We start from the raw sequence: 13,473 nt of genomic DNA, 5'->3' as shown, positions 1-13,473 counted from the left end.
ACTTTTGTGTTGCCACTGGACTTTGATAACTCTGGAGGAAAGAAGGCTGTGGACTTGGTGCAGTTCTGCCTCACTTAAATTCAGTTCATGGTTAAGTCAAGACATCACCTTCATGATGTTATTGGTCCTCTTTGAAGAATAAACAATAATAACTTTTAAACTTTTTTTAAAAATAGCTTTTTATTTTCAAAATACATACAAAGAGAGGCAGCTAGATGGTGCAATGGATTGAGCACCAGCCCTGCAGTTCAAACCTGGTCTCAGACACTTAACATTTCCTGGCTGCGTGACCCTGGGCAAGTCATTTAACCCCAATTGACTCAATAACAACAACAAAAAATACATGCAAAAATAGTTTTCAACATTCACCCTTGCAAAACCTTGTGTTCCAAGTTTTTCTCTCTCCCTTCCCCCAACCCCTCTCCTAGATATCAAATAATCCAATAAAGGTTAAATGTGCTATTCTTCTAAACATATTTCTACATTTATCATGCTGCACAAGAAAAATCAGATCAAAAAAGAAACAAAATGAGAAAGAAAACAAAAAGCAAGCAAACAACAAAAAAAGTGAAAAATACCATGTTGTGATCCGTACTCGGTCTCCATAGTGCTCTCTCTGACAGAGGGCTCTCTCCATCACAAGTCTATTAGAATTGACCTGAATCACCTCATTATTGAAAAGAGCCAAATCCATCAGATCAACAAACCTTTTTAAAGCCTAAGTTTCTTTCAGGCAGAAAAGCTCTTCCCTTTACTTTGTAAGTACTCAGCATGGAGCTGGGCCCAAAATATGTGCTTTTTTTTTTTTTTTTTTTTTTTAAACATCATTCTTTTTTCCTTCTTAGGTGTCACACAAAGCAAAGGATGCAAAACCGGAGACAGAAGTTGTCAAAGAACCAGAAATCTCAGAACAACAAGAAATTTCAGAACAAGAGGAGACTGAGGAAATTCCTGGCTTAAATCCTCTTCTCCGACACATTGTTACAGGGAATGTACTTCGTCTGCAGAGGATTTTTGAAGACCCAAAAGAGCCCCTTCATGAGGATGCCATGAATCTAGTCATGGAAGAAGATGTTCTTGGTAGGAACTTGTTGTATACAGCATGCATGGCTGGGCAAAGCGAAGTGATTAAAGCATTGGCAAAATACGGAGTGAACCTGAATAAGAAAACAAGTAGAGGTATTCTGTTCTTTTTCCTTGGTATTATTTCTTAGGAATGAAATGAACCAACTAACAAAGCAATCTAATATCTTTAAGATTGATTGAATTTGACAGCCGCTTTTATATTTTCTTTTCATTTGTACATAGAAAAAAAGTGTTGCTATGAGCAAGGCAGCTTAAGTGGCTGCTATGCTGTGTGAGGGCAGGGAAATTCCTTCTCCCATAGAGGGATGATTTTCTTTCAATTTTTTCTTCCCTCGGTCAGAAAAGCCAGTGTTCTAATGCTTTGAGAGCCGGAATCAAATCTTTCTGAAGAAGTCTTTTATCTCCTCAGAACATGGGTTTTTAGCCTTTTTGTGTCTTACCTCTATTTGGTAGTCTTGGTGAAAGCTAGGGACTCCTGCTCAGTGTATTGTTTTTAAATGCATAAAATAAAATATGTGGGATCACAAAGAAAACTATTACACTGTAATATAATTACAAAAGTTTAAAAAATAAGTTTATAGACTTCAGGTTAAGAACCTCTGCCCTAAAATAAAGCCATGACAGTCATGAGTGAAACTGTCTTTTCTGTGCAAAGAGATACTCTCAAATTTATTTATCTAAACCATTGAGTTCTAATTGCACACTGCAGACTGCCTATTGAATATTTTGAATTGGTTGTCCCATAGGAATTTTAAATTCATCATATTAAAAATTGAACTGTCTTTCCCCTCAAGCTTCCCCTCTTCCTCTCAGACTTTATTCTTTCCTTGTTTCAACTCTATCCTAACGCCAATCCATTTTTCCCCCAAGAGAAGCCAAAATGATTGATATGATCATATTACTGTCTTGCTTCCAGTGGCTTTCTATTACTGCCAGGGTTAAAAAGGGCAAACAAAGAGCTTCTCCATCTGACATTTAAAGACTTTCACAATCTGGTTTCAACCTACAATTTTAGGGTTATTTATATATTACAATGTCCATTTGCAGTCTGTCCGCTATCCTTGTCTTGCTAATAGTTTTCTGAAACCTAATTGGTGAGATATCCTTTGATTTACTTTGAGCCTTCTCAGGGTCCCTGGTAAATGTTTTTAGGATTCAAAAGTGAGTCTACTTGTTATATTTAATACTAACAACCCAAATAATGTCTTTTTAAAAAAATGAGGTATTATCCAGTTGGTTCTCAAACACCTTTTTGTAGAGTAGATAGTCACAATCACTACTGCCATTGTTGTTTTTAGAACATGAATCCTGAATTCTTGTGGAAGTAGAGGGTGTTTAGTTAGCTTTTCAAATGGGAAAACAAGTAGACAGAATGATTTGTCCAAAGTCACAAAGTAATTCCATAATTGTGTATTGAATCTCTAGAAATAGCTTGGTTTGGTGGAAAGAACACTGTCACTGGAGTCAAAGGATCTGGATTCAAATTTTGCCTAGGCAATTAGCACAGCCCACTTAGACATCAGTTTTCTCATCTGTTAAATAAGATAGTTGGTCTAGATGTTTTCTGAAGTCCCTTTGAGTACTAGAGCTGGGATCTGGTGAACAGAATGCAGGTGGTGGCTTTATTTCAGAGCCTTTAAGCAAAATTTTCTAAAAATGTTCCTTATTCATTCATTGCCCCAAAAAACCTTTTTCATATATCTATCATAATGTCATCTTCTGGTGGACTTGTAAGCATTTTAAGAAATATTTTGTTCTGAAACAGAACCTTTTTACTGGAGTACTTTTCTTTCCCCTCCCAATTCAGTGTTTCTAGTACTACCTAGTCACAGTAACATTTTGCCACTTTTTAATTATAACTATGAAATGTTTACTCAAATCATTTTTTCTCTGATATTTTTTAATAAAACTAGAGGGAGAATATTGTGAACTCCTTGCATTTTAAATATTTTCTCACAGTCTTAATTTCTTTGGAAAATAATTAATTTCCATGACTATAGCAATAGTGTTTGGACACAGAATTTTATGATAATTCTTGAGTTTGTAGCTCAGAGCTGTAACTAGGGTAAATTGAACAGAGTTTTCCTACAGGAAACTGAAATTTGGAGAGCACTGACAAAAGTTTCTTCTCAACTAACTCCAAGTTAGTTCTTTCCCAGTTGCCACAGTCTTACTTTTCTTTCTTCTTCCATCTTGTAACTTCCCAGCAATGACCTGTTGTCTCAGAATTCCCATTTCTCTACTACACTCCCATCTTCCCTTGAGCTTGTCCTTAAAAATTAGATTGAGAGTCTATTTATTTCATGTTCCTTGATATGGGATTATTTTATGAAGCTTGTTTTGGGTGCTAAAATCCTAGCTCTGTTACTTACTCTCTATATTCATATAATTTCTCTGAATCTGAGTTTCTTCATCTGTATATTTTAGTTGTTTGTGGTCCCTTCCAGCTCTAAGTCTCTCTCCAAAGGATCCAGCTCATGTATTTTAGAGGCTAATCTCTTCTACCATAAAAATTATTTTGAAATATCCAAATGTATTTGATTTGATTGTCTTTGTTCACTATTTTTGCCAGGTTACACACTTTTACACTGTGCTGCAGCCTGGGGCCGATTGGAAACTTTGAAAGCACTGGTGGATCTGGAAGTTGATATTGAAGCAGTAAACTTTCGTAATGAAACAGCCAGAGATGTGGCTATTCGGTACTCTCAGACGGAGTGTGTTGATTACCTGGATTTTGCAGGTATCCATGACCTGAGTTATAAACATTTGTCTTTTTTCTTGAAAGTAATTCATTCAAAGGTTGTGTCGTTGATTCAATCAGATAGACAATACATTGTGAGGCAGGCACTATACTGTAGAGGAAAGGTTCAGAATTTGGAATCAGGAGCAATATGGGTTCAGAATCCAACTCTTAATAGAAAATATATTATCCTGGTAAATCACCCGAGGGTAACCATTCTTGTTTATGTTATGCGGTTGTTTCAAAAATCAAATGAGATAATGTAGGAAAAGCTATTTGTAAACTTTTAAAATTGTTTATGTTGTTTTTCTTTTTACATTCACATTAAATATAGTTGTTACAATGTCCTTATTTTAAGGCATTAATTCTGTCATCTGCTATTCTTATAATACCATCCTAGTGAATGCCCTTGTTTTGTCTTAATTGTGTTCCCTGACCGTTAAAGATAACTGCACAAGAAAAATCAAATCAAAAAAGGAAAAAAAAAGAGAGAGAAAAAAAGAATGTAAGCTCCTTACTAGAAACTGAGTGGATGCCCATAAGCTGGGGAATGGCTGAATAACTTATGGTATATGATAGTAATTGAATATTATTGTTCTATAAGAAATGAAGCAGACTGATTTCAGAAAAGCCTGGAAAGACTTACATGAACTGATGCTGAGGGAAGTGAGAAGAACCAAGGAAACAATGTACACTGCATCAGAAATATTTAGTGATGATCAACTGTAATGGATTTGGCTCTTTTAAACAATGAGGTGATTTGGGGCAGCTAGTTGCTGTAGTGGATAGAATACCAGCCCTGAAGTCAGGAGGACCTGAGGTCAAATTTGGCCTCAGACACTTAACATTTCCTAGCTGTGTGACCCTGGGCAAGTCACCTAACCCCAATTGCCTCAGCAAAAAAACAAAAAAAAACCCTCAAAAAATAATTAGATGTTTCAAGTAATTCCAGTAGACTTGTACTGGAAAGAGCCATCCACATCCAGAGAGAGGACTCTGGAGACTGAATATGGATCATAGTGTAGCATTTTCATTTTGCTGCTGTTTGCTTACTTTTTTTTTTCTTTTTCATGTTTTTTCCCCCTTTTGATCTGATTTTTCTGGTGCAGCATGACAAATGTGGAAATATATTTGGAAGAATTGTACATGTTTAATCTATATTGAATTACTAACTGTCTAGAGGAAGGAGGGGAAGAAGGGAGAAAAATTTGGAACACAAGATTTTGCAAGGGTGAATATGAAAAACTATCTCTGCATATATTTTGAAAAATAAAAAATTAAAGATAAATGCATTAATGGGGACCCCATGAGCTGTTGTTTTAGGAAGGTAGACTCACAAAGTACCTTGAATTTGGAATAATCATCCCTCAAGAAACCCAACCTTCAAGTATAAGTGGGGAGTAGCATCAGAGTATTCCTGAGGGAATACTACAGGAATAATTTTAAATTTAAATTTAATTTAAAAAATAATTTTAATTTTCAATTACTTTTGTTAAAAGTATTTTTGAAAACTCATATCTTGCTTTCATCATCTTAAAAAGCTTATAGAATAAGAGCTAAAGGGATATAGGAAAAAATATGCCTCTGTTATTTGCATGTGAATTATGGCTAAGTACCAAGCTAAATATAGGTTTAAAAAATTCATGGTACTAGTTTGGTATTCTTATCATTTTTCTGTTGATTCAATTATTCAAGTGTTATCTATCCAATTCACCTTAGTGGACATTCATTTTTTTTACCTACTATGTATATAAAAACCATATTATGGAGCATATTTTTTTTTCTCTTTTTTTCTTTTTCTGAGGCTGGGGTTAAGTAACTTGCCCAGGGTCACATAGCTAGGAAGTGTTAGGTGTCTGAGATCACATTTGAACTCAGGTCCTCCTGAATTCAAGGCTGGTGCTCTATCCACTGCCTCCTAGCTGCCCCCTGGAGCATATTTTTTAAAAAGATCTTTATGAAGAAGAACATGATCCTTACCTTCAGGAATTAACAATATATTTTATGAGTTAAGAAAGATATGTACTCGGATAATTGTAGTGCAGTACAAAATACTGAAAGAGAGGAGGGAGAAGAAGTTAGTGCTAGTTGGGGAGATCATGAAAATCATCATGGGGAAGAGTAGTAGTTGAATTGGCCCTTGATATGGGGAGGACAGGTAGAATGGTCAGGAAGGTCATGTGAGTAGAGAGCAATGAGAGAGCATGAGCAAGTCTCCAAGACAAGAAAGTCCATGCACATTCAGGAAACAAGAATTTTTCTAATCTGGTGAGAACATTGAGTTCACTTGGAAATTGAGAGGATGTTCATTTGAGGAATGGCTGAATAAGTTATGATATATGAATGTAGCAGAATATTATTATTCTATAAGAAATGGTGAGCAAGTTGATTTCAGAAAAGCTTGGGAAGATTTATATGACCAGATGCTGAGTGAAGTGAGCAGAACCAAGAGAATGCTATAAACAGTAACAAGATTATGTAATTATTAACTGTAATGGACATGGCTTTTTTCAACAACAAGGTGATTCAAGGCAATTCCAGTAGACATGTGATGGAAAGAACCATCTGCATCTAGAGAGAGAACTATGGAGACTGAATGTGGATCAAAGCATAGCATTTTCACCTTTTGTTGTTTTCTTAGCTTTTTTTTTTTTTTTTTCCTTTTTTTGTGTTTTTTTTTTTCCCTTTTGATCTCATTTTTCTTACACATCATGAAGTAAATGGAAATATGTTTAGAAGAATTGCATCTATATCAAAATCAGAAGGCCTTAAGGTGGGACCGTGCAAATGCTGGAGAGCAGTGTCTGTGACCTTTACGTCACCGATTAATTCAGGAACACTTCCCCACCCTCACCTCCACCCCCACCTCAGTGCTCTGAATTCCTAACACTTATGTCCTGAGACACCTCTAAAGATCCAGCACTTTGAACCTTAAAGATCCAGGGGAAATTAGGTTGTATAAAAGGTGGAACCTGACCCTGGCACAAAGACTTATTCAAAAACTAAAGCTGGAGAAATGATTAAATCAAAGAAAATAAACATAAAAAATTATTATAGACCTAATGATAAGGAATGAGTATGTATAATAGATATCATATTGATTACTTTCTCAAGTGGTGGGAAGAGAGGCATGAGGAAGGAAGAGAACTTGAAACTCAAAATTGAAAAAAAATTTACATGCAACTGGGAAATAATAAATAAAAATATATTTTAAAAAAAGAAATGAGTAACTCTGTAACAACTTCAAGCAGTGATTCAAAGAAATACATGGATTTTTCACAAGGACAACAGAGAATACCAAGAAGAAATGAAACAAGAATCAGAAAGTAAAACACAAACTCTTGAGAAAAAAATTAGAAGAGAAAGTGGTAAATCTTATCCAAGAAATGGAATCCTTAAAAGCTAGAATAGACAAAACATCAAGAAATCTATGATGCAACAATGAATATTATAACAAAATGAAATGATTAGAAAAAATAGAAGAAAATGATTAGAAAAAAAATAGAAGAAAATAGAAGATAGCTGATACCAAATAATAACTGGGGAAAAATGGTGAAGGAGAGATCATTTAAAAATTATTTGATTCTCTGGAAACAATGATAAAGAAAACCTTTGAAACTACATTTAAGAAATAATTGAGAAAACTAGACAGATATGTTAAAACAGAATACAAATTAAAAAAAAAAAAAGAATTGAAAACATCCTAAAAAATATTCCAAAATAGCAGAATTCCAGCAAGGCAATAGGCATAATCCAGTGCTCCCATGTCAAAAGAAAAAGTGCTATAGGCATTCTGAAAGAAGTAGTTCAAGTAAGAAGAACCAGTAGCCAGGACCATATAAGATCTGACAGCTACTGCTAAAAATTAAGAGATTTTAGAATTCAGGATTTTAAAAGACAAAAGAGAAAACTTTACAACCAGTAATAACTACTGCAAAACTGAGTCAACTATTAGTATGATCATGTCATATTCTCTAGGGATACTAGTGTATAGTTTTCTTTTTCTATTTTGTTTCCTTAGTTGAAGTATATCATAAAAAGATATAGCAGGATCCTTATTTTTGCTATTTTCACAAACATTTTATATATTATAATTATATTTTCATTAAATGTTTTATAGAATTCACTTGTAAATCTATCTGCTTCCAGGTTTGTTTGGGTTTTCACTTTTAGGGTTCATTTATGGATTATATATTCAGTTTCTTTTTTCTAGAATTAGCTATTTATACCTTACTGCTTGTTATGTTAATCTTAAAATTTTATAAATATCAATAATTTAATTATTGGCTTTATTGATATGTGGTTGGACAAAATAGTTTTGAATAATTTATTTCTACTTCATTTGTGTGAATTTTTTATCATTTTTGATACTGGTAATTATGTTTTTGTCTTGATTTTAAAATTAAATTAGCTAATGTTTATTTTTATTATTTTTTTAATCTAAAGGCTTCTATTTTATTTTGTTAATCTGTCCTTTGGTTTTTTAGAGTTTTTAGAGTATTTTGATGTTTATTAGGGGTTTTAAAGTTTATTGGTTTTCTATGTTTTTTTTTTTAATTCACATTCTTATTTATAATTTATTCTTATCTGTTTTCTTTCATCTTTATTTATTTATTTATTGCTGTTAAGGAAAGCAAAGCTTCTTAGCCATTTTGTGTATTATTATCCCTTTATAAGTTTGGTGATATCTATGTAACTCTTCTAGGAATAATATTTTAAAGTATGTGTTACAAAATACATGCAATTGCAAAGGAAATCAATTATTTTGAAATACTTATAAAAATACTTTTAAAGATTCTTCAGACTCCAGGCTAAGAATGCCTGTTTTAGAGAATTTCACCTAAGGTTATTGTCTCATTATCATTTTTTTTTTTTTTTTGGTAAAATTATCTTTTTTGTTTCCATGATTTATTTTTTGACCCACTAATTCTTAAGGATTAAGTTTTTAGCCTCCAGTTAATGTTTAATTCTTACCCCAGACTCCAAAATTCCTTATTGAATATTCACTGCATTCTGATCAGTTAAGGATTGGCTTAATACTTCTGCTTTTCTGTCTTTTTCTGCCTTTTTTTTTTTTTTTTTTTTTTTTTTTTGTAGAAGTGCCATACAATACTGAGAAATATGTAGATATCTTTCTATTTACATTCAATAATCATTGTACATCTCATACAACTAATTTTTCTAAAATTCTTTTCAGGTTCTTAACTGTTTATGTGTTTGTTTTTTTTTTTTTTTTATATTGGTCTGAGAAGGATAGTTGGGATCCTTAGCCATTTTAGATTTATTTTCTATTTCTTTTACATTTCTTTCAAGTATGTAGATGCTATGCCATTAGTTATATATTATGTATTTATATTAATTTTCTATAGAAATGTAATGCCAGGGAAACAGGCAAGATAGAGATTAGAGAGTTTTTAATATTTTATTTGAATTTCTGAGAGTAAGAGATTGTCTGGGGCCAAAGGATCCATTTTGACCCCAGGACTGAAGTCTTAAAGCATTCAGCATTGAATGTGAGATTCCAAAGATTTTTATAGGGCTCTAGCGATCAGGGAACCCAAAAGCAGAAGGGAGGGGGTAGAGTGAGCACTGATAAGTGGGAATTTCCAGGAATGGACCATAAATCTGATTCTGACAGGTTGGGGGGTGAGGATCATAATTTTGATACATTGGGAGTGAAGGAGGTAGTCAAATTAGAGACAGGAAGTCTAGAAAAGAGATATTTCCTAGCTGAAATGATCCAGCTGTATTTTTATGATCTTATGGAATGCTAATGGTCAGGGCTCCCAGCCCTAATATCACAGTCCTACTGATCAGGAAGGGGGTTGCAACCAGGGGGATTGAGGCAGAACAATTCAAGGAACTGAGGCAGAACAATTTAGGGAAATTGAGGCCGAACAATAAAAGGAAATTAGCACAACAGTGTCTTTAAAAGTAACAAAATTTCGTCATTTATATCTTTTAATTAAGCATATTTTTTGCTGTTACCTTTTTTCTAGTCATGATGGCTACCCTTGCTTTTTTGAGTTTTGCTGAAGTGAACTTTATATTTCAAAAATGTTGTTTATAAAAGACCTATTGTTGAATTCTTTTTTCTTATTTTTTTCCCACTATATTCTTTCATTTGGTGGGTGAAATCATCCTGTTTCCAGTCACAGTTATAATAATTAAGTGTATATTTTCTTCCATTTTAGCAGATAGAAAACTGTTTGATACTTATGTGTTAGTGATTCTTGAATTAGGTGTCTATGTGTAGTTAAATCATAACAACAGTAAAACTGAGAAAGAGATGTGGCATGCAGTTAAAACAACTGCATCTGACATTTTAAAAGAAATTATTGACAGTCAAAATTGGGGAATGAATGGAGGAGAGAATGCCAAAACTAATTATGACAATTTTATTTGGAAACTTTATTTATATAAGTCAATTATAACAAGAAGATCTAAAAAGCTTCTAAATAACTTCATTCAATAAATACTATATTGCTTGCCAGCTAGAGATCTATGAATATCAAAAGAAATATTTTAGAAAATAAACTTGTTTGTGAAATATTGTAGAGAAGATTAAAATGGTATTGTTACATAATACAAAGAGAAGGAAAACAAAGAATTTAAATGAGAATATAATCAAAAGATCTATAAATACTATTATAACAAATTACAGTTTTTAAAAAGTTGGTATATTTGCTGACTTACTTTCTTGAGTCTTAATCTCCTTGCTCTAGCAACTGACTTACTTTTATTAAACTTCCTTTGTAAATGATAGGAAAAAGGAAAAGAAAATCTGTGCATAATGTCAGAATTTTTGTCCACTTCCCATTCCGTCAACTGCTTTAAGAAGGATAAATAGAATTTGCCTCAAACACATGACATATTTTTATTGTTTCTTCTAATTTCACATTGATGTGCATCTTTCCTACAATAAACCAGTGATCTGATTATATATAGATTGCTAAGTGAGAAAAATTTCCTTTATCTCTAACCATTTTCTGCCAGTTAAAATAGTATCACTTTCATTTTTTTTTGTTATTGTTGTTGTCTTTTTTTGGTGCTTTCCATATCTTTTTGCCTCTTGACTTTTTCCCTTAAAAATATCATGATATATACTCATTTAACTTTAACATTGCTTGTCTACTAATTCCCCGATTTCTTTTTATTTTTTTAAATTTTTTATTAGTAGTTTTTATTTACCAGATATATGCATGGGTAATTTTACAACATTGACAATTGCCAAACGTTTTGTTCTATTTTTTCCCCTCCCCAGATGGCAGGTTGACCAATACATGTTCAATATGTTAGAGTATAAATTAAATACTATATATATATATATATATGTATATATATATATATATATATATATATATATATACATGTCCAAACAGTTGTTTTGCTGTCAAAAAGAATAGGAATTTGCAATAGTGTACAATTAGCCTGTAAAGGAAATCCAAAATGCAGGCAGACAAAAACAGAGGGATTGAGAATTCTTATGTAGTGGTTCATAGTCATTTCCCAGAGTTCTTTTGTTGGTTGTAACTGGTTCAGTTCATTATTGTTGTATTGGAACTGATTTGGTTCATCTTTTTGTTGAAAATGGCCACATCCATCAGAATTGATCATCATATAGTATTATTGTTGAAGTATACAATGATCTCCTGTTCCTACTCACTTCACTCAGCATCAGTTGATGTAAGTCTCTCCAGGCCTTTCTGAAATCATCCTGTTGGTCATTTCTTATAGAACAATGATATTCTATAATATTCATATACCATAATTTATTCAGCCATCCTCCAATTCAGCAGTGCTACTACTGGGCTTATATCCCAAAGAGATCTTAAAGAAGGGAAAGGGACCTGTATGTGCAAGAATGTTTGTAGCAGCCCTCTTTGTAGTGGCCAGAAACTGGAAACTATGTGGATGCCCATCAAATGGAGAATGGCTGAATAAATTATGGTATATGAATATTATGGAATATTATTGTTCTATAAGAAATGACCAGTTTCTTTTTCTTAGATGATATTTTCCAATCTGTTTTTCCTATTTTCCATCCATGTCTGCCTTTCCATTGAAATAATTGACTGTATTTATTGAATTTGAAGGGTTTTGAGTTCTTTTTAGAATTTACCTCTTTCTGGGGCTGCTAGGTGGCGCAGTGGATAGAGCACCAGCTCTGAATTCAGGAGGACCCGAGTTCAAATCTAGTCTCAGACACTTAACACTTCCTAGCTGTGTGACCCTGGGCAAGTCACTTAACCTCAGCCTGGGCGGGGGGGGGGGGGGGGGGGGAAGAATTTACCTTTCTTAAAACATATGTTGGTATAGAAGCTGAAATTATTTTTATTGTGGTACTTTTGAAAATATATAGTATGAGTACTGTAATATTATGTAAACAAATGTGGAAGTGATGAATAGATTTAAGGGCTTTGATCTGGTAGAGTGCCTGAAGAACTACGGACAGAGGTTCACAGTATTGTACAGAAAGCAGCAACAAAAAAATTCCAAAGGACAAGAAGAGCAAGAAAGCAGAATGGCTGTCTGATGATGTTTTGCAAATAATTTCAGAAAGAAGAAAAGTGAAGAGAAAGGAGAAAGGAAAAGATATACCTAATTGAATGTAAAATTCTAGAGAATAGCAAGGAGAGATAAAAAAGTTTTCTTAAATGAACAGTACCAAGAAACAGAAGAAAACAAAATTAAAAAGACAAGAAATCAAGAAAATTAGAAATAATCAAGCGAATTTTTCATGCAAAAATGGGTATGATAAAAGACAAAACCAAAGACTTAACTGAAATAGAAGAGATTAAGAAGAGGTGGTAAGAATATATAAAAGAAGTATAAAAGATCATAATATCACTAAAAACCATGATGGTGCAGTTACTGATCTAGAACCAAACAAAGTCAAGTGGGCCTCAGGAAATATTGCTAACAAATAAGGCTAGTGACAAAATTTACCTGAGCTGAGCAATTTAGAATCCTAAAACATGATACTGATAAGATGCTATGCATAATATGCCAAGAAAATTTGGAAAAATCAATAGTGGCTGCTGGATTGAAAAATATCAATTTACATCTCAGTTCTAAAGAAGGGAAATGCCAAAGAGTGTTCAAATTACCAAAAATTACATTCATTTTACACACCAAGATTTTGTTTTTCTGCTGGAAGCTAGGCTTCAGCAATATGTAAACTGAAAATTAATACAAAAAACGGGCTGGTTTTCAAAGAAAGGAATATTTAGAGACCAAATGACCAGCATTTACTGAATTATGGAGAAAGCAAAGGGAGTTCCAGAAAAACATCTACTTCCTCATTGACTACAAAAAAGTCTCTGTGGATTACAAAGCAATGTGGCAATTCCTCAAAGACATGGGAATACCACATAATCTAGTCTCTTGAGGAACTTGTATATGGACCAAGAAGCAGCAGTTAGAACTGAACATGGAATAACTGGTTTAAGATTGGGGAAAAAAGTATGATAATACTGCATATCATCACCTTATTTAACTTATATGCAGAGTACATAATGTGACATGCCAGGATGGATGAATCAAAAGCCAGAATGAAGGCTTCTGGGTGAAATATCAATAATCTCAGATATGCAGATAATATCACTCTGAAGTAGGAAATAAAGAAGTGAGAGGCTTTTTTGATG

The 13,473-nt window shown here is 33.2% G+C and overlaps 1 protein-coding gene across 5 annotated transcripts in view; it reads left to right on the top strand.

Annotated features, from left to right (window-relative positions):
* The window catches only part of ANKRD45 (ankyrin repeat domain 45), a 49,344-nt gene that overhangs the window by 17,513 nt on the left and 18,358 nt on the right, over window positions 1-13,473 (top strand). For 4 of the 5 annotated variants that reach the window (XM_074308386.1, XM_074308384.1, XM_074308382.1 and 1 more), the window contains exons 2-3: window positions 846-1,179; window positions 3,659-3,826. In XM_074308386.1, coding sequence (XP_074164487.1) covers window positions 846-1,179; window positions 3,659-3,826 — 502 coding nt within the window. The remainder of the gene's footprint in view (window positions 1-845; window positions 1,180-3,658; window positions 3,827-13,473) is intronic. The other variant, XM_074308385.1, reaches the window with a different exon arrangement.

This window comes from Sminthopsis crassicaudata, chromosome 4 (assembly GCF_048593235.1).
Source record: "Sminthopsis crassicaudata isolate SCR6 chromosome 4, ASM4859323v1, whole genome shotgun sequence".
Lineage (NCBI taxonomy): Eukaryota > Metazoa > Chordata > Mammalia > Dasyuromorphia > Dasyuridae > Sminthopsis > Sminthopsis crassicaudata.
The sequence above is the reverse complement of the archived record's forward strand: the minus strand, read 5'-3'. Positions and strand labels throughout refer to the sequence as shown.